The sequence below is a fragment of the Triticum urartu genome, chromosome 4A, assembly GCF_056163025.1.
Source record: "Triticum urartu cultivar PI428250 chromosome 4A, HENAU_Tu73, whole genome shotgun sequence".
NCBI lineage: Eukaryota > Viridiplantae > Streptophyta > Magnoliopsida > Poales > Poaceae > Triticum > Triticum urartu.
Window position 1 is genome coordinate 541498357 of NC_141876.1, and position 22561 is coordinate 541520917.

Sequence of the window (22561 nt, forward strand, 5' to 3'; positions counted from 1 at the left end):
TGCCAAGCGGCCTTGGTTTACTACCGGTAGACCGACTGTCAAGTTTCGTACCATTTGGACTTCGTTTGATGCTCCAAAGGCCGAGAAGGCCTCGTGTGTGTTGCATCCCAACACCCTTCCATTTTGGCCCAAAACCCACCTAAACCCTCTCCATCATCTAGAGCGTTCGATCACGATCACGTGGCCACAAACCGCACCTCATTTGGACTCTCCTAGCTCCTCCTATGTCTATATATAGAACCCCCTCCGAAATTCCTAGATCCCCTCCTTCCTAAACCCTAAAAATCGCCCCCCCCGCCGCCGGACATGTCCGCCGCCTAATCGGACACATCTCCACCACCGCCCGCAGCCAACCGGGGTCCGCCACGTGGCGCGCCGCCACCCGCAGCCACACCGGCCCGCGCGGCCCGCTGCGAGCCCCCGTGGCCCGAAGGAGCGCGCCTCCCCGCGCCCGCTTCTTCCTCACGAGCGCCGCCCGCGCCCGAAGCAGCCTCGCCGCGCCGCCGTCGTCGTCCGGTCACCGGCGCCGCCTCCGCCTCGACATCGCGCCACCTCCACCGCCCGGTCGCCGCCACACCTTGCCGCGCCGGCGCCGCCACCTCGCCGCCTGAGGAGCTCCGGCCGGCGCCCTCCTCACCAAGTCCCCCGACGAACTCCGGCGAGCGCCAAGTCCGGCGACGACCCCGGCAAGTCCGCCGAGTTCATCCTCAACCCCGGAGAACCTCGTTTCCCGTGCTGCTACAGTGATCTCAGATCTAGATCCGGACGGTTGACTTTTATCCCCAAAACCCTAGATATTTTGCGTTTTTCATCATGCCGTAACTCCGCATCCATAACTCCGTTTTGGGCGTGTAGCATATAAAAATGTTCATCTCAGAGAGTACATCATTTCATATCATTGCATCATTTTCATTTAAGCTCATCTTGATGCCCGAAATGCTGTTGGAAGAGAGCTATTTGAGTTAATTGTCAGATCTGCTGCATCAAATAGCTATTTGTCATTTTTGCCATAATTATTGTGTGCATGATATGCTCCTGAGCTTTACATGTATTTTGTTATATGCCATGCCATCTTTACAGAGGTGCCTACCATGTATTTTTGTGACATGTGTGGTGACTAGCACAAGCTTGCAAAATAGTGCATTCGTTAATGCTGATTTCAGGGACTTAGAATTTCTCAGTCTTTGATCTGTTTTTATCAATATGCCATATGTTTATGTTGTTTCTTAGTGATCCGTGCCTCTTTTGAGGATGATCAGTAAGGATGATTTTTTAATATTGTGATGCTCTATCCATCCTTGTCTTTGTTTGCAATTATGGAGAACCCTAGCTTGAGTCAATCGAGCTCTACTTTTGCTATTTCGTGAATCCTGGCAGATTGTTTACTTGTTAGCGATTTTGCCAAGGATGTTGTTGTTGATCCGTGCATGCTATGTTGTTGTTCTTGCCATGTCTAGCTTATATGATATGTATTCTTGATGGGTGTATGCTTAGTTTGTCATGCCATGCTCTGTAGTAAGTGCATCGAGCTCGTGAACATGCCTACTCGTTAACATATTTGCATGCTCCAGTTTTTCACTAAGTCTGTAATCTGATTATGTTTTCGCCATGTTCACATGCTTGCAATTGTATTTTATGATCCCTTTTGGCTCAAGGTCATTAAGGGACTTTTGTTAAGTGCTTGGAGTAGCTTCATGTCGTGCCTTTCTTTTCCATGTAAAGTTCCTGTAGCATATAGTTTTCATGCTCCAAAGTGTGCTACCTGATCTAAAATTCCAGACTTGTGTTAATTTCACTAAGTCTGAAACCTGTTTATCATTTGCGTTTTTGCCATGCTCTTTGAACCTGTTAATGGATGAATTTGCTGTAGCTCAGTGTTCATTTTTTGTCAAGCATCATGAGTGCATACCTGACATGTATTTTGTTGTCATGCTTGAGTGCTGTAGCATATTTATCTTGATGCATTTAGATGGCTACTTGCTGTTTATCGCAGACCAGTGCCATATTTGTTTTGCTTGCCATTTCCAAACCGTGCATCCGATTCCGGTGATCTTTATATCGATTTCAACCGAAATCACCTCACCTTTCCAGTGGCACTCTTGGATTTCCAATTTGAGGCCAGGTTCAATCATTCCTTGTCAAATCTTGCATATGCATCACATATCGCATCCCGCATAGCAATACCATGTTTGCATCATGTTGTTCGAGCATTTGCACGTGGTTGATTGTGTTCCTTTTGCTTGTTTGTCTTGTTTGGGTAGAGCCGGGAGACGAGTTCGTTAACGAGGAGCCCGTTGAGTTTGTTTCCGAGGATCCAGTCAACTCTGACAACTCTGCAGGCAAGATGATTATACCCTCGAAATCGCTTCTATCTTTGCTTGCTAGATGCTCGCTCTTTTGCTATGCCTATGCTGCGATGCCGACTACTTGCTTATCATGCCTCCCAAATTGCCATGTCAAACCTCTAACCCACCATGTCCTAGCAAACCGTTGATTGGCTATGTAACCGCTTCGCTCAGCCCCTCTTATAGCATTGCTAGTTGCAGCTGAAGATTGGAGATCATTCCTTGTTGGAACATTGTTTATTTGTTGGGATATCACCATATTATATTGTTATCTTAATGCATCTATATACTTGGTAAAGGGTGGAAGGCTCAGTCTTTTGCCTAGTGTTTTGTTCCACTCTTGCCGGCCTAGTTTCCGTCATATCGGTGATATGTTCCCGGATTTTGCGTTCCTTACGTGGTTGGGTGATAATGGGAACCCCTTGATAGTTCGCCTTGAATAAAACTCCTCCAGCAATGCCCAACCTTGGGTTTACTATTTGCCACCTAGCCTCTTTTTCCCTTGGGTTTCCGGAGCCCGAGGGTCATCTTTATTTAAACGCCCCCCTGGGCCAGTGCTCCTCTGAGTGTTGGTCCGACCGAGCAGACTGCGGGGCCACCTCGGGGCAACTTGAGGTTTGGTTTTACTCGTAGGATGTCTCATCTGAGTGTGCCCTGAGAACGAGATATGTGCAGCTCCTATCGGGATTTGTTGGCACATTCGGGTGGTGTTGCTGGATCTGTTTTACCTAGTCGAAGTTGTCTTGTAGAACCGGGATGCCGAGTCTGATCGGAATGTCTCGGGAGAAGGTTTATCCTTCGTTGACCGTGAGAGCTTGTGATGGGCTAAGTTGGAAATCCCCTGCAGGGATTTAAACTTTCGAAAGCTGTGCCCACGGTTATGGGTAGTTGGGAATTTGTTAATGTCCGATTGTAGATAACTTGAACCTTAATTTAATTAAAATGAATCAACTGCGTGTGTTACCGTGATGGTCTCTTCTCGGCGGAGTCCGGGAAGTGAACACGGTGTTGGAGTAATGTTTGCCGTAGGTTGTTCTTTCGTTCTTCGTTCATGCCTTGCCTTCTCTTCTGGCTCTCTTTTGCGAACAGGTTAGCCACCATATATGCTAGTCGCTTGCTGCAGCTCCACATATTATCTTGCCTTACCTATAAGCTTAAATAGTCTTGATCGCGAGGGTGCGAGATTGCCGAGTCCCCGTGACTCACAGATTACTTCCAAACCAGATGTAGGGCCCGATGACTCCGTTCCAGATGATGCGCTTGAGCTCAAGTGGGAGTTCAACGAAGACTCACGACGTTACTATGTGTCTTTCCCTGATGATCAGTAGTGGTGCCCAGTTGGGGCGATCGGGACCGTGTCACATGTTGGGGTTGATCTTTTATTTTGGTACCATAGTCGGACCATGAGTGTATTGGATGATTGTAATGTTATTCATGTACTTTGTGTGACGTGGCGAGTGTAAGCCAACTATGTACCTTTCCCCTTATTATCTATTTACATGGGTTGTTGTGAAGATTACCTTACTTGCGACATTACTTTCAATGCGGTTATGCCTCTAAGTCGTGCTTCGACACATAGGAGATATAGCCGCATCGAGGGCGTTACAAGTTGGTAATCAGAGCCTTCCCCGACCTTAGGAGCCCCATTGCTTGATCGAATTAGCTGACGAGCTGAGTCTAGAAAAATGTTTTGAGTCATTTAGGAATTATATATCGGAGAGTTTAGGAATTCTTTTTACTCCCCAGTCCCTTCATCGCTCTGGTAAGGCATCCTGACGTAGAGTTTTGACTCTTCTCTTCTCAAATTTCACTATTTTTTTAGGATCACGCGGTTATCTTGGAATTGTTCCGATCGATTTGTGACAAGAACATTGTTCTTGGTGCCTCCTGTCATTTAGGGGTTGTGGCAGTGTCCCGGGGAGTTGAGCTCCGAGGTGTTGTCACCACAATTTTATCGGTACAGTTCGGGAATACCTGAGTTTAGTTCGCCGACATCGAAAATCTCTTTTATGCAGTTGTTGGTGAGATAACCTCGACGCCACCCAGTACTGGGGCGGGAGTTCGGGAGTATTGCCATAACTTGTATAACATATGCTTTTCGAAGGTTGAGGTAGACAATTTCCGAAGTTGTCTCGGTTATGTGTTGAAGGATGGATACAGCTAGATGTAGGATTTGCTAGATTTGGGTGAGATATTATGCTTCCCCTGTATCCCCAACACCTGATTGCATAACCGAAAAGGTTCAGGAGTTTCATAGGTGGGAATTCTTGTAGCTCTAGTTCTTCTTCCACGGATATTTGGTTTGAGATTGGGTGGTCCTTATCGAGTATTCGTTCTTGCTCCGTACCTTGTTGATTTTATTCCTCTACCTATATTCTAAGTGGCTTCTCAATTTATGGATATGTGACCATTTCAATTGTTATGCATTCGTTCATTTTGTTCGGATGTGAAGACTATATGTTGCAATTTCTAGCCATTTGATTCAGCTTCAATATTTGTTTGTCAATGTGCTAATGGATGTCAACCTCTTCAGGATGGCTCCTCCAACGCGCACGACTCTGAATCCTGATCCGCCACCACCACCTCCACCTCCGGAGGCATGGCAAGCTGTGATGGCCGCTACCAATGCAAACACGCAGTTGATCATGCAAATTCTTCAAGAGCGCAGCCAAGCGAACCAAGGCAACCAAGGCAACAATCAGAACCACTTTGCTACACTCAACCAGTTCCTTGCTAACCAGCCAAAGACCTTCAGCAATTGCGTTGAGGCAACTGACGCTGATGATTGGCTCGTGGACTTGTGCAAGCATTTCGAGTGCAGTAACGTCTGGCCTGAGGACTTTGTCAAGTTCGCTTCCTTCCAACTCAAAGACCAAGCTGCAGAATGGTTTCAGCAGTACAAAGATTCCAGAGGAGGCCGTGTGATTACCTGGGATGAATTCCATCAAGACTTCAAAGCTCACCATATTCCTCAGAGCGTGGTTGAAAGCAAGCGTGAGGAATTCCGCAACCTGAAGCAAGGCTCTATGTCTATCTATGACTACAACAAGATGTTTCAGAAGCTCGCCCGCTTTGCTAAGCAGGACGTCCCTGACGAGAAGAGCATGATATACCAGTTCAGGGATGGTCTTAGAGAAGAAATCCAGCTAGCTCTTGTCCTCTTTGAGCCCAGGAGGTACGATGAGTTTTACAACATGGAATTGAAGCAAGAGGCTGCTCAACTAAAGTGTGATGCTTCCAAGAAGCGAGTCAGAGATGCTACTCCTTCTTCCTCAACTCAAGTGGCTAAGCAGCAGAAGTATTGGCTTCCTCCTCCTCTGTTCCGTCAGCCTTATCAGTAGAAGAGCAAAGGTGGTAGTGGATCTTCCCACCCACCCAACCCTGGCTTTTAGAACAAGACTTCGTCTCAAGCTCCAAGATCGAGTGCTCCGTATCACCGTCCGCTTTCAGAGGTCACGTGCAACAAGTGCCAACAGAAGGGTCACTATGCCAACAAATGCTTCAATCAGAGGCGCCTCCCTCCTCCTCCTCCTGTGAGATCAGCAAGTACAGCTGTGGTCAAGCATAACCCCAAGCACGCCAAGGTCAACTTGATGAATGCAGCTCAGGCAGAGGACTCGTCAGATGTCATCATGGGTAACCTTCCTGTTAACAATGTTCCTGCAAAAGTACTTTTTGATACTGGTGCATCGCATTCTTTCTTGTCATGCCCATTTGCATCGAAGCACAATGTTGATACTGAGGTTATGCCCAAAGTCATGCAAGTTGTTTCTCCCAGCAAGCTTTTGACTTCTAGTTTGGTTGCTCCCGATGTCTCTATCACGTTGGGAGACTACAAGTTTCTGTCCTCTCCGGTGGTTCTTGGAAACTTGGATATTGATCTTATTCTCGGAATGGATTGGCTTTCTAAGCACAAGGCGCATCTTGATTGTGCTGCCAGGCAGATTCAATTGACTCATTCGTCTGAGGATGTAATTGTCTTTGCCGCTCGTGATGATACCATCCGTCTGTTTTCTCTCAATGAGAAGGGTGAACTGGATGCCATCTCGCAAATTCCAGTTATTTGTGAATATCAAGATGTCTTTCCAGAAGAGCTTCCGGAATGTCTCCGCACCGGCCAATTGAATTCGTCATCGATCTTGAGCCTGGCACGGAACCTGTTTGCAAACGTCCTTACAAGCTCGGACCTAAAGAGTTGAAGGAGCTGAAGAAGCAACTCGATATTCAAGAGAGAATGGGTCTCATCCGACCTAGTTCTTCTCCATGGGGTTGTGGAGTACTTTTTGTGAAGAAGGATGGAACAGACTGACTTTGTGTTGACTACCGTCCATTGAACAAGAAGACTATCAAGAACAAGTACCCACTTCCCAACATCAACGAGCTGTTTGAACAACTCAAAGGTGCCCAAGTATTCTCCAAGCTTGATCTCCGTATGGGTTATCACCAGATTCGAATCCATGAGCAAGATATTCCCAAGACGGCTTTCAGAACAAGCTATGGTTCATATGAATACACTGCCATGTCTTTTGGCCTCGTCAATGCTCCTCCGATTTTCTCCCGCATGATGAACTTCATCTTCAACGCCTACACAAATGACTTTGTCTTGGTCTACCTCGACGACATTCTGGTCTTTTCGAAGAACAAGGAAGATCATGCTAAGCACTTGCGTTTGGTGCTCGATAAGCTCAGGGAACATCAGTTCTATGCCAAGTTCTCAAAGTGCGAGTTTTGGCTCGATGAGGTTCTTTATCTTGGGCATATCATCTCTGCCAAGGGCATTGTGGTGAATCCTGAGAAGGTGTCTGCAATTGTGAATTGGGAACCACCTCAGAACATGAAGCAACTCCGCAGTTTCCTTGGTCTCGGAAGCTACTGTTGAAGGTTCGTTGAGAACTTTTCAAAGACCGCGAAGCCTCTTTCAAACCTTCTCCAGAAGCACGTCAAGTACGTTTGGTCTCCGGAATGTGACATCGCTTTCAACACTTTGAAAGAGAAATTGGTCACTGCTCCAGTTCTGACTCCTCCTGATGAATCCAAACCGTTCGAGGTCTTCTGCGATGCCTCTCTTCAAGGTCTTGGTGCAGTGTTGATGCAAGAGAAGAAAGTTGTGGCTTATACCTCTCGCCAGTTGAAGCCCAACGAGAAGAACTACCCCACTCATGACCTCGAGTTGGTGGCAGTTGTGCATGCTCTTTTGACGTGGAGACATCTCTTATTGGGAAGAAAAGTGGACATCTTCACTGACCACAAGAGTCTCAAGTACATCTTCACTCAGCCTAATCTCAACCTCAGGCGGACTCGTTGGGTCGAAATGATTCAAGAGTATAATCCGAGTATCGAGTATACTCCAGGAAAGGCCAATGTGATTGCTGACGCTTTGAGCAGGAAGGCTTATTGCAACAGTTTGATAATCAAGCCTTACCAACCCGAGCTTTGTGAAGCTTTCCGCAAACTCAATCTGCAAGTTGTTCCTCAAGGTTTCCTCGCCAACCTTCAAGTCTCTCCTACTTTGGAAGATCAGATTCGCGAGGCTCAACTTCTTGATGCTATGGTGAAGAAGGTGAAGATTGGGATTGCCAAGAGTCAACCCAAGTACAAGTGCTATCGCCTTGATGACAAGGATACTCTCTTCTTTGAGGATCGTATTGTTGTGCCCAAAGGTGACCTTCGTAAAGTTATCATGAATGAGGCGCACAATTCACTCCTCTCCATCCACCCTAGGAGTACGAAGATGTATCAGGACCTCAAACAGGCTTATTGATGGACTCAAATGAAGCGCGAGATTGCTCAGTTCGTGAATGAATGTGATGTTTGCAGAAGAGTGAAGGCAGAACACCAACGGCCAGCTGGTCTCCTCCAACCTCTTGCCATTCCAGAATGGAAGTTTGACCACATTGAGATGGACTTCGTGACTGGGTTTCCAAAGTCCAAGCATGGCAATGATGCTATATTCGTTGTCATCGACAAACTCACTAAAGTGGCTCACTTTCTGCCTATCAAAGAGTCTATCACTGCAGCTCAATTGGCGGAGCTTTATACCTCTCAGATTGTCTCTCTGCACGGCATTCCACAGGTGATCTCTTCAGACCGTGGCAGCCTCTTTACCTCCAAGTTTTGGGATTTTTTTCAGAAGGCCATGGGCACCAACATCCGCTTCAGCACAATTTCCATCCTCAAACTAGCGGTCAAATCGAGCGTGTCAATCAGATTCTTGAAGATATGCTCAGGGCTTGTGTGATCTCCTTTGATATGAAGTGGGAAGATTGTCTTCCATACGCCGAATTCTCCTACAACAACAGTTTTCAAGCAAGTTCGGGCAAGGCCCCATTCGAAATTCTGTATGACAGGAAGTACCGTACTCCTTTAACTGGTCAGAGACCGGTGAACGTCAACTTCTTGGAAATGACTTGATCACAGAGGCAGAGGAGATGTGCAAAGTCATTCGTGATAACCTCAAAGCAGCGCAATCGCGCCAGAAGAGTTACTATGATAGTAAGCACCATGATTTGGCTTTCGAGATCGGAGATCATGTTTACCTCCGTGTCTCTCCAATGAAAGGTACTCGTCGCTTTGGTATCAAAGGGAAGCTTGCCCCTCGATACGTGGGTCCTTTCAAAATTGTCAGCAAGAGAGGCGATCTCGCCTATCAACTTGAGCTTCCTTCAAACTTTGCGAATGTGCACGACGTGTTCCATGTCTCTCAGCTCCGTAAGTGCTTCAAGACTCCTGACCGCATCGTCAAATTCGAAGACATTGATCTCCAAGAAGACCTTTCTTATCGTGAGCACCCAGTTGCTATTCTAGAAGAGACTGAACGCAAGACTCACAATAAGTCAATCAAATTCCTCAAAGTCAAGTGGTCACACCATTCTGACCGTGAAGCCACCTGGGAACGCGACGATCACCTCCATTCTGAGTACCCGGCGTTTTTCCAGTCCTAGATCTCGGGACGAGATCCTTTCGTAGTGGTGGAGTGTTGTAACACCCCGGATGTAACTTACCTTATATATACTCCAACTCTTGCCGTTTCCGGCGCTAAGTTATTTTATTTCCTAGGGTTCGGGTTTTTGTCTCCGTGTGTTGTTGTCATTGTCATGCATCTCATATCATGTCATCATGTGCATTGCGTTTGCATACATGTTCGTCTCATGCATCCGAGCATTTTCCCCGTTGTCCGTTTTGCATTCCGGCGCTCCTATCTCCTCCGGTGGTCCTTTCTACCTTATTTTCGTGTGTGGGGGTTAAACATTTCCGGATTGGACTGAGACTTGCCAAGCGGCCTTGGTTTACTACCGGTAGACCGCCTGTCAAGTTTCGTACCATTTGGACTTCGTTTGATGCTCCAATGGTTAACCAAGGGACCGAGAAGGCCTCTTGTGTGTTGCAGCCCAACACCCTTCCATTTTGGCCCAAAACCCACCTAAACCCTCTCCATCATCTAGAGCATTCGATCATGATCGCGTGGCCGCAAACCGCACCTCATTTGGACTCTCCTAGCTCCTCCTATGTCTATATATAGAACCCCCTCCGAAATTCCCGGATCCCCTCCTTCCTAAACCCTAAAAATCGCACCGCCGCCGCCGGACATGTCCGCCACCTTATCGGACACATCTCCGCCGCCGCCCGCAGCCAACCGGGGTCCGCCACATGGCGCGCCGCCACCCGCAGCCACGCCGGCCCGCGCGGCCCGCGGCGAGCCCCTGTGGCCCGAAGGAGCGCGCCTCCCCGCACCCACTTCTTCCTCCCGAGCGCCGCCCGCGCCCGAAGCAGCCTCGCCGCGCCGCCGCCGTCGTCCGGTCGCCGGCGCCGCCTCCGCCTCGACGTCGCGCCACCTCCACCACCCGGTCGCCGCCGCACCTTGCTGCGCCGGCACCGCCACCTCGCCGCCTGAGGAGCTCCGGCCGGCGCCCTCCTCACCAAGTCCCCCGACGAACTCCGGCGAGCGCCAAGTCCAACGACGACCCCGGCAAGTCCGGCAAGTTCATCCTCAACCCCGGCAAACCTCTTTTCCTATGCTGCTACAGTGATCTCAGATCTAGATCCGGACGGTTGACTTTTATCCCCGAAACCCTAGATATTTTGCATTTTTCATCATGCCGTAACTCCGCATCCGTAACTCCGTTTTGGGCGTGTAGCATATCAAAATGTTCGTCTCAGAGAGTACATCATTTCATCTCAGTGCATCATTTTCATTTGAGCTCATCTTGATGCCCGAAATGCTGCTGGAAGAGAGCTATTTGAGTTAATTGTCAGATCTGCGGCATCAATTAGCTATTTGTCATTTTTGCCATGATTATTATGTGCATGATATGCTCCTGAGCTCTACATGTGTTTTGTTATATGCCATGCCATCTTTACAGAGGTGCCTACCATGTATTTTTGTGACATGTGTGGTGACTAGCACAAGCTTGCAAAGTAGTGCATTCGTTAATGCTGATTTCAGGGACTTAGAATTTCTCAAAGTCTTTGATCTGTTTTTATCAATATGCCATATGTTTATGTTGTTTCCTAGTGATCCGTGTCTCTTTTGAGAATGATCAGTAAGGATGATTCGTTAATATTATGGTGCTCTATCCATCCGTGTCTTTGTTTGCAATTATGGAGCACCCTAGCTTTAGTTAATCGAGCTCTACTTTTGCTATTTCGTGAATCCTGGCAGATTGTTTACTTGTTAGCGATTTTGCCGAGGATGTTGTTGTTGATCCGTGCATGCTATGTTATTGTTCTTGCCATGTCTTGCTTATATGATATGTATTCTTGACGGGTGTATGCTTAGTTTTTCATGCCATGCTCTGTAGTGAGTGCATCGAGCTCGTGAACATGCCTACTCTTTAACATATTTGCATGCTCCAGTTTTTCACTAAGTCTGTAATCTGATTATGTTTTTACCATGTTTACATGCTTACAATTGTATTTTCTGATCCCTTTTGGCTCAAGGTCACTAAGGGGCTTTTTTTAATTGCTTTGAGTAGCTTCATATCATGCCTTGCTTTGCCATGTAAAGTTCCTGTAGCATATAGTTTTCATGCTCCAAAGTGTGCTACCTGATCTAAAATTCCAGACTTGTGTTAATTTCACTAAGTCTGAAACCTGTTTATCGTTTGCGTTTTTTCCATGATTGTTTGAACCTGTTAATGGATGAATTGGCCGTAGCTCAGTGTTCATCTTTTGTCAAGCATCATGAGTGGATACCTTCCATGTATTTTGTTGCCATGTTTGAGTGCTGAAGCATATTTATCTTGATGCATTTAGATGGCTACTTGTTTATCGCAGACCGGTGCCATATTTGTTTTGCTTGCCATTTCCAAACCGTGCATCCGATTCCGGTGATCTTTATATCGATTTCAACCGAAATCACCTCACCTTTCCAGTGGCACTCTTGAATTTCTAAGTTGAGGCCAGGTTCAATCATTTCTTGTTAAATCTTGCATATGCATCACATATCGCATCCCGCATAGCATACCATGTTTGCATCAAGTTGTTCGAGCATTTGCACATGGTTGATTGTGTTCCTTTTGCTTGTTTGTCTTGTTTGGGTAGAGCTGGGAGACGAGTTCGTTAATGAGGAGCCCGTTGAGTTTGCTTCCGAGGATCCAGTCAGCTCTGACAACTCTGCAGGCAAGATGATCATACCCTCGAAATCACTTCTATCTTTGCTTGCTAGATGCTCGCTCTTTTGCTATGCCTATGCTGCGATGCCGACCACTTGCTATCATGCCTCCCAAATTGCCATGTCAAACCTCTGACCCACCATGTCCTAGCAAACCGTTGATTGGCTATGTAACCGCTTCGCTCAGCCCCTCTTATAGCGTTGCTAGTTGCAAGTGAAGATTGGAGATCGTTCCTTGTTGGAACATTTTTTATTTGTTGGGATATCACCATATTATCTTGTTATCTTAATGCATCTATATACTTGGTAAAGGGTGGAAGGCTCGGCCTTTTACCTAGTGTTTTGTTCCACTCTTGCCGCCCTAGTTTCCGTTATATCGGTGTTATGTTCCCGGATTTTGCGTTCCTTACGCGGTTGGGTGATAATGGGAACCCCTTGACAGTTCGCCTTGAATAAAACTCCTCCAGCAATGCCCAACCTTGGGTTTACTATTTGCCACCTAGCCTCTTTTTCCCTTGGGTTTCTGGAGCCCGAGGGTCATCTTTATTTAAACGCCCCCCTGGGCCAGTGCTCCTCTGAGTGTTGGTCCAACCGAGCAGACCGCAGGGCCACCTCGGGGCAACTTGAGGTTTGGTTTTACTCGTAGGATGTCTCATCTGAGTGTGCCATGAGAACGAGATATGTGCAGCTCCTATCGGGATTTGTCGGCACATTCGGGCGGTGTTGCTGGATCTGTTTTACCTAGTCGAAGTTGTCTTGTAGAACCGGGATGCCGAGTCTGATCGGAATGTCTCGGGAGAAGGTTTATCCTTCGTTGACCGTGAGAGCTTGTGATGGGCTAAGTTGGAACTCCCCTGCAGGGATTTGAACTTTTGAAAGCCGTGCCCGCGGTTATGGGCAGATGGGAATTTGTTAATGTCCGATTGTAGATAACTTGAACCTTAATTTAATTAAAATGAATCAACTGCGTGTGCTACCGTGATGGTCTCTTCTCGGCGGAGTCCGGGAAGTGAACATGGTGTTGGAGTAATGTTTGCCGTAGGTTGTTCTTTAGTTCTTCGTTCGTGCCTTGCCTTCTCTTCTCGCTCTCTTTTGTGAACAGGTTAGCCACCATATATGCTAGTCGCTTGCTGCAGCTCCACATATTATCTTGCCTTACCTATAAGCTTAAATAGTCTTGATCGCGAGGGTGCGAGATTGCTGAGTCCCCGTGACTCACAAATTACTTCCAAACCAGATGCAGGGCCCGATGACTCCGTTCCAGATGATGCGCTTGAGCTCAAGTGGGAGTTTGACGAAGACTCACGCCGTTACTATGTGTCTTTCCCTGATGATCAGTAGTGGTGCCCACTTGGGGCGATCGGGACCGTGTCGCATGTTGGGGTTGATCTTTTATTTTGGTACCGTAGTCGGACCATGAGTGTATTGGATGATTGTAATGTTATTCATGTACTTTGTGTGACGTGGCGAGTGTAAGCCAACTATGTACCTTTCCCCTTATTATCTATTTACATGGGTTGTTGTGAAGATTACCTTACTTGCGACATTGCTTTCGATGCGGTTATGCCTCTAAGTCGTGCTTCGGCACGTAGGAGATATAGCCGCATCGAGGGCGTTACAGATATTTAGTTAATTCTTTTTGCAGATGATTATTAGATAAATTCCTCACTTCCAGCAATTTATTTTAGAATTTTTGGGGTTCCAGATTTTGTGCTAGCTACAGATTACTACAGACTGTTCTGTTCTTGACAGATTCTGTTTTTCGTGTGTTGTTTGCTTATTTTGATAAATCTATGGCTAGTAAAATAGTTTATAATCCATAGAGAAGTTGCAATACAGTAGGTTTAACACCAATATAAATAAATAATGAGTTCATTACAGTACCTTGAAGTGGTCTTTTGTTTTCTTTCGCTAACGGAGCTCACGAGTTTTCTATCTTGAGTTTTGTGTTGTGAAGCTTTCAAGTTTTGGGTGAATTCTTTTGATGGATTATGGAACAAGGAGTGGCAAGAGCCTAAGCTTGGGGATGCCCATGGCACCCCCAAGATAATCCAAGGACACCAAAAATTCAAAGCTTGGGGATGCCCCGGAAGGCATCCCCTCTTTTCGTCCACTTCCATCAGTAATTTACTTGGAGCTATATTTTTATTCACCAACATGATATGTGTTTTGCTTGGAGCGTCTTGTATTATTTGTGTCTTTGTTTGTTAGTATGCCACAATCATACTTGCTGTACACCTTTTGAGAGAGCCATACATGAATAAAAATTTGATAGAATACTCTATGTGCTTCACTTATATCTTTTGAGCTAGATAATTTTGCTCTATGTGCTTCACTTATATCCTTTGAGCTAGATAATTTTGCTCTATATGCTTCACTTATATCCTTTGAGCTAGATAATTTTTCTCTATGTGCTTCACTTATATCTTTTGAGCGTTATAATTTTGCTCTATGGGCTTCACTTAAATCTTTTAGGGAACGGTGGTGGATTCATTTTAAAGAAACTATTGATCTCTCATGCTTCACTTAAATTAATTTGAGAGTCTGTTAATAGCATGGTAATTTGCCTAATAATAATATGCTTGGTATTCAAGATTTGTGAAACTTTATTTTGAGTGTGTTGAATACTAAGAAAAGATTGAAGCATGATAATTGTTTTGAGATATGGAGGTGATAATATTAAAGTCATGCCAGGGACGGTCCTGAGATTTTGGGGGCCTGGGGCGAGACTAAAACCCGGGGCCCTTAATGTAGACATCATAACAAAAAAATTCAATACACATATATATGAAATTTTACCAATAACACTTTAAATGCATCCAAAATCAGTATATGAATCAAATAATTTATAAATATTACGTAAAAATGTCCTAATCCATCATTTGCTAAGGATCTCCGATTCCTGCATCCTGCTAATGCAATACTTGGAGACCTGACATCAGAAGCAAAAAACTTTGTCGACATCTATTTAATAACTAGCCACTTTCAATCATGTTCCTTCCCATTGCTTAATTTCCTATGGTAATGAGCATATGAAAAAATGTCTTCCTGCATCATCTAGATGGTATGTCATTTTTTGTCCTCTCACATAGGCCCTTTCTCAACCAAGATGTCTATTGCTTTATTATCAAGATTTTTCCAATTTCTTTCATAAATATCAGCAGTATAAACTGCTTGTTCATAAACAGTAGGCGGACTGTGCATGTGAATTACCTACATGCTCAGAGGCACTTACATTCCTATCGTCGATGTTGGTGTCGACATTTCTTCTTACTGCTCAAATTCTGAACTTCCATTAGTTTGTTGCCCTTCCTCAACTATTGCCAACTCTCTTCAAAAAAAATTATGAATATTTCACGCTCTGATTGTACCAAGTCACAATGCTGAAAATAAATAATTTATCACTACCAGTTGAATAATACTTTCTTCCAGACAACAGAATAAGACACAATGCTGAAATATATATATATATATATATATATTTGCATCAATAGACAATTGTTGAGCAGTGCCGATGTGCGGCTATTCATCTGCGAGACCAGGAACCTCGATATGAGTAGAAGATATACCTTGGATGGCCGAATCGTTCATAGATGTAGAGCAAATCAGGGTTGCGACGGCTCTCAGGGAATTGAAATTTGGCGGATGATCTGAATTAGGGAGGAAAATTGGATTTAGGAGAAAAGGGAAAAGGAGCGGCGAGCGCGCAATCACGTAGAGAAAAGCGTCAGCGGCCGCTGGGAAATTGAGAATCGCTGTGTGAAATGCATTGTGATGGAATAGGAAGGGATCAATTAGTTTCTTTTTTTGGGCATGCACTTAATGGAATAGGAAGGGATCAATCAGTTCCTTTTTTCGGCATGGACTTACTAGCTAACGAATTGAAAGGATCAATAACTTCCTTTTTTCGATGTGCTCGTATTAACTTTTTTTTGAGGTGTACGTGCTCGTATTAACTACGAACGAATCAATCGCTGGCTCCCTTCCTGGCAACTAGTACGTGCGTACGTTCCAGCCTGCTGCTGCATGAGGCCCAGTCGTCAAAATTGATGATTGAAAATATGTTTCGCCATAGCCTACCTCTGTACACACCCCTTCTAAAAAAACCCTCTGTACACACCCTGGCAAGGGGCCCTCGATTTGGGGGGGCCGGGGCGGCCGCCCCCCTGCCCCCCTCAGGGCCGGCCCTGAGTCATGCTAGTTGAGTAGTTGTGAATTTAAAGAATACTTGTGTTGAAGTTTGTGATTCCCGTAGCATGCACGTATGGTGAACCGTTATATGATGAAGTCGGAGCATGATTTATTTATTGATTGTCTTCTTTATGAGTGGCGGTCGGGGACGATCGATGGTCTTTTCCTACCAATCTATCCCCCTAGGAGCATGCGCGTAATACTTTGCTTTGATAACTTCTAAAATTTTGCAATAAGTATATGAGTTCTTTATGACTAATGTTGAGTCCATGGATTATACGCACTCTCACCCTTCCACCCTTGCTAGCCTCTCTAATACCGCGCAACTTTCACCGGTATCATACACCTACCATATACCTTCCTCAAAACAGCCACCATACCTACCTATTATGGAATTTCCATAGCCATTCCGAGATATATTGCCATGCAACTTTCCACCATCTAGTTCATCATGACATATCCATCATTGTCATATTGCTTAGCATGATCATGTAGTTGACATAGTATTTGTGGCAAAGCCACCGTTCATAATTCTTTCATACTTGTCACTCTTGATTCATTGCATATCCCGGTACACCGCCGGAGGCATTCATATAGAGTCATACTTTGTTTTAGTATCGAGTTGTAAATAAATAGAAGTGTGATGATCATCATTCAATAGAGCATTGTCCCAAAAGAAAGAAAGAAAGAAATGCCAAAGAAAAAAAAGAAGGCCCAAAAAAATAAATAAATAAAAAGGGGCAATGCTACTATCCTTTTTTCCACACTTGTGCTTCAAAGTAGCACCATGATATAGCAAGTCTCATATATTGTGCTTGAAAGTAGCACCATGTTCTTCATTTAGAGAGTCTTATATGTTGTCACTTTCATATACTAGTGGGAATTTTATGTTATAGAACTTGGCTTGTATATTCCAATGATGGGCTTCCTCAAATTGCCCTAGGTCTTCATGAGCAAGAAAGTTGGATGCACACCCACTAGTTCTTTTGTTGAGCTTTCATACATTTATAGCTCTAGTGCATCCGTTGCATGGCAATCCCTACTCACTCACATTGATATCTATTGATGGGCATCTCCATAGCCCGTTGATACGCCTAGTTGATGTGAGACTATCTTCTCCTTTTTGTCTTCTCCACAACCACCATTCTATTCCACCTATAGTGCTATATCCATGGCTCATGCTCATGTATTGCGTGAAGATTGAAAAAGTTTTGAAAAAGTTAGAGTATGAAACAATTGCTTGGCTTGTCATCGGGGTTGTGCATGATTTAAATACTTTGTGTGGGGAAGATGGAGCATAGCCAGACTATATGATTTTGTAGGGATAACTTTCTTTGGCCATGTTTTTTTGAGAAGACATAATTGCTTTGTTAGTATGGTTGAAGTATTATTATTTTCTATGTCAATATAAACTTTTGTCTTGAATCTTTCTAATCTGAATATTCATACCACAATTAAGAAGATTTGCATTGAAATTATGCCAAGTAGCACTCCGCATCAAAAATTCTCTTTTTATCATTTACCTACTCGAGGACGAGCAGGAATTAAGCTTGGGGATGCCTGATAGGTCTCCAACGTATCTATAATTTTTGATTGCTCCATGCTATATTATCTACTGTTTTGGACTATATTGGGCTTTATTTTCCACTTTTATATTATTTTTGGGACTAACCTATTAACCGGAGGCCCAGCCCAGAATTGCTGTTTTTTTGCCTATTTCAGTGTTTCAGATAAACAGAATATCAAACGGAGTCCAAACGGAATAAAATCTTCGGAAACGTGATTTTCTCACCGAATGTGATCCAGGAGACTTGGACCCTACTGCAAGGGATCAAAGAGGTGGTCACGAGGGTGGCCCCCCCCTAGGGCGCCCCCTTGCCTCATGGGCCCCTCGGTGCTCCACCGACGTACTCCTTCCTCCTATATATACACACGTACCCCCAAACGATCAAAACAAGAGCCAAAACCCTAATTCCACCGCCGCAACTTTCTGTATCCACGAGATCCCATCTTGGGGCCTGTTCCGGAGCTCCGCCGGAAGAGGGCCGTCATCACGGAGGGCTTGTACATCATCCTAGCCCCTCCGATGAAGTGTGAGTAGTTTACCTCAGACCTTCGGGTCCATAGTTAGTAGCTAGATGGCCTTTTCTCTCTCTTTGAATCTCAATACAAAGTTCTCCCCCTCTCTTGTGGAGATCTATTCGATGTAATCTTCTTTTTGCGGTGTGTTTGTTGAGACCGATGAATTGTGGGTTTATGATCAAGTCTATCTATGAATAATATTTGAATCTTCTCTGAATTCTTTTATGCATGATTGGTTATCTTTGCAAGTCTCTTCGAATTATCCGTTTGGTTTGGCCAACTAGATTGGTAGTTCTTGCCATGGGAGAAGTGCTTAGCTTTGGGTTCGATCTTGCGGTGTCCTTACCCGGTGACAGAAGGGGCAGCAAGGCACGTATTGTATCGTTGCCATCTCTCTACATCATGTCATCTTGCTTAAGGCGTTACTCTGTTTTTAACTTAATACTCTAGATGCATGCTGGACAGCGGTCGATGAGTAGAGTAATAGTAGTAGATGCAGAATTGTTTCGATCTACTTGTCATGGACGTGATGCCTATATACATGATCATGCCTAGATATTCTCATAATTATGCACAATTCTATCAATTGCTCAACAGTAATTTGTTCACCCACCATATAATGCTTATGCTCTTGAGAGAAGCCACTAGTGAAACCTATGGCCCCCGGGTCTATTCTCATCATATCAATCTCTATCACTTTTATATTATTTTGCTTTTACTTTGCTTTTACTTTTTACTTTGCATCTTTATATCAAAAATACCAAAAATATTCAGTCTCGTAAGTGACCGTGAAGGGCTTGACAACCCCTAATCGCGTTGGTTGCGAGTAGCTATTGCTTTGTGCAGGTACGAGGGACTTGAGCGTGGGCTCCTACTGGATTGATACCTTGGTTCTCAAAAACTGAGGGAAATACTTATGCTACTCTGCTGCATCATCCCTTCCTCTTCGGGGAAAACCAACACAAGCTCAAGATGTAGCATCCTCCCGGCGATTGGCACTCGTGGAGGCGTCGCGATCTTCTGGGACAAGAGTCACGTAGACGTGCAATCCAGCGCCATTGGCCATTTCTCCATCACGGCCAAAGTCACCCTAGCGGCAACAGCTTCATCCTTTTGGATGACGATGGTGTACAGACCCGTCGACGATGGGAGGAAAGATGAGTTCCTGGCCGAGCTAGCCCGTGCTGCACCGCCAACAAATGCCCCCTGGTTCATCAATGGCGACTTCAACCTGATCTATGAGGCGCGAGAAAAGAACAACAGCAACATAAACCGCAGAATCATGGGCAAATTTAGAGCTGCAATCATGCGGCAGGACTGAAAGAGATCAAATGCAAAAACAGAAAATTCACTTGGAGCAACGAGCGGTCGACACCAACCCTAGTTAGCATAGACAAAAATTTCTGCAATATGGCATGGAGCTCCATGTTCCCATCATATCTCCTCCATGCCGCTTCAACAACGTGCTCCGACCACTGCCCCTTGCTGTTGTCTAAAGCTTCTTCACCCCGTCGCGCGGCCTGTTTTCGCTTTGAATCCTTCTGGCCGCGCTTTCCTCGCTTCCATGTGACGGTCCAGCGCGCGTGGAACCGACCGGTCACCTCCAGCTACGCTTTCCAGCGTCTCAACACCAAGTTGGCTAGAACGGCAAAAGACCTGAAGATTTAGGCGAAGGGTTTCTTCAGTGAGACAAGACTTCAGATGCACATGGAAAATGAGATCATCCTGCATCGTGACATTGCCCTGGAGCGCAGGCAGCTATCGAGTGAAGAACTGCAGCTTTGGAAACAGTTTAAGTTGCGCATCCTCGGCCTCGCTGCGATCGACAGAGCCCGCAAATGGCAGGCATCGCGTGTCATGATGTCTACTACACAACCTTCTTCTTGTAGACGTTGTTGGGCCTCCAAGTGCAGAGGTTTGTAGAACAGTAGCAAATTTCCCTCAAGTGGATGACCTAAGGTTTATCAATCCGTAGGAGGCATAGGATGAAGATGGTCTCTCTCAACCAACCCTGCAACCAAATAACAAAGAGTCTCTTGTGTCCCCAACACACCCAATACAATGGTAAATTGTATAGGTGCACTAGTTCGACGAAGAGATGGTGATACAAGTGGTATATGGATAGTAGATAATGCTTTTTGTAATCTAAAATTATAAAAACAGCAAGGTAACTAATGATAAAAGTGAGCACAAACGGTATTGCAATGCGTTGAAACAAGGCCTAGGGTTCATACTTTCACTAGTGCAAGTTATCTCAACAATAATATCATAATTGGATCACATAACTATCCCTCAACATGAAACAAAGAGTCACTCCAAAGTCACTAGTAGCGGAGAACAAACGAAGAGATTATGGTAGGGTACGAAACCACCTCAAAGTTATTCTTTCCAATCAATCCGTTGGGCTATTCCTATAAGTGTCACAAACAGCCCTAGAGTTCGTACTAGAATAACACCTTAAGACACAAATCAACCAAAACCCTAATGTCACCTAGATACTCCAATGTCATCTCAAGTATCAGTGGGTATGATTATACGATATGCATCACACAATCTCAGATTCATCTATTCAACCAACACATAGAACCTCAAAGAGTGCCCCAAAGTTTCTACCGGAGAATCACGACGAAAACGTGTGCCAACCCCTATGCATAGGTTCATGGGCGGAACCCGCAAGTTGATCACCAAAACATACATCAAGTGAATCACGTGATATCCCATTGTCACCACAGATACACACGGCAAGACATACATCGAGTGTTCTCAAATCTTTAAAGACTCAATCCGATAAGATAACTTTGAAGGGAAAACTCAATCCATTACAAGAGAGTAGAGGGGGAGAAACATCATAAGATCCAACTGTAATAGCAAAGCTCGCGATACATCAAGATCGTACCACCTCAAGAACACGAGAGAGAGAGAGGGAGATCAAACACATAGCTACTGGTACATACCCTCAGCCCCGAGGGAGAACTACTCCCTCCTCGTCATGGAGAGCACTGGGATGATGAAGATGGCCACCGGAGAAGGATTCCCCCTCCGGCAGGGTGCCGGAATGGGTCTAGATTGGCTTTTGGTGGCTACGGAGGCTTTTGGCGGCAGAACTCCCGATCTATTGTGCTCCCCGATCGTTTTAGGGTATATGGATATATATATAGGCGGAAGAAATACGTCAGGGGAGCCACGAGGGGCCCATGAGGGTGGAGGGCGCTCCCCCTACCTCGTGGCTCCCTCGTTTCTATCTTGACGTGCACTCCAAGTCTATCAGGTTGCTTTCCTTCCAAAAATAACTTCTCCAGAAGGTTTCATTCCGTTTCGACTCCGTTTGATATTCCTTTTCTTCAAAACACTGAAACAAGGGAAAAAATAGGAACTGGCACTGGGCTCTGGGTCAATAGGTTAGTCCCAAAAATAATATAAAAGTGGATAATAAAGCCCAATAATGTCCAAAACAGAAGATAATATAGCATGGAGCAATCAAAAATTATATATACGTTGGAGACGTATCATGTCACCTGGCTACGTGCGGGCGACGCCAAGACGGCGTTTTTCCAGGCCAAAATCAACTCCAGGCGTCAGAAGAACTTCATCCACGCCCTCCGCAGCGGGGACGCCATTGCCACCTCTCATGGAGACAAGGAGCAGATCATCCATGAGCACTTCAACTCCACCTTGCGGACGGCGACACCGTGTAGCTGCACCATCAACTGGGACGCCGTCCACCTACCAACCTTGCCCGCGGCCGGCCTCGACAACCCGTTCACCGAGGAGGAGGTGTGGGCGGCGATCTGCAAGTCTCCACAGGAAAAGTCCCCAGGGCCAGACGGCTTCAACAGCTCCTTCTTCCGCTCCTGCTGGCCCATCATCAAGGACGACGTCATGGCAGCCTTCCATCAGTTCTACAACCTCGCGGGGCGTGACATGTCCGTGATCAACAACGCGGCGATCATCCTACTGCCAAAGAAGGACGGGGTGACGGAGATCACAGACTACAGGCCCATCAGCCTGATCCATTCAATCGCGAAGATCATCTCCAAGGTCCTCTCCATTAGGCTTGCCTCCATCATCGGCTCAATCATCTCGCCCGCGTAGACGGCATTCCTCAAGACAATGTGCATCCATGACAGCTTCCTTTACGTGCAAAACTCCGTCCGGGCCCTGCATCGCCGCAAAACACCGTGTCTTCTATTAAAGCTGGACATAGTGAAAGCATTCGACACCGTGTCCTGGGAGTATCTCCTCGAACTGCTTCAGAGACTAGGGTTTAGCACGCTGGCGGGACTGGGTCGCGCGTCTTCTCGCCACTGCTTCATCTTTGATCTCCCTCAACGGC

General features: G+C 45.6%; 1 protein-coding gene across 1 annotated transcript in view; it reads left to right on the forward strand.

Annotated features, from left to right (window-relative positions):
* Nucleotides 1-22561, forward strand: part of LOC147976490 (uncharacterized) — a 28284-nt gene that overhangs the window by 5159 nt on the left and 564 nt on the right. Inside the window, exon 2 of the mRNA XM_087520880.1 lies at nucleotides 21784-22266. Coding sequence (XP_087377006.1) covers nucleotides 21784-22266 — 483 coding nt within the window. The remainder of the gene's footprint in view (nucleotides 1-21783; nucleotides 22267-22561) is intronic.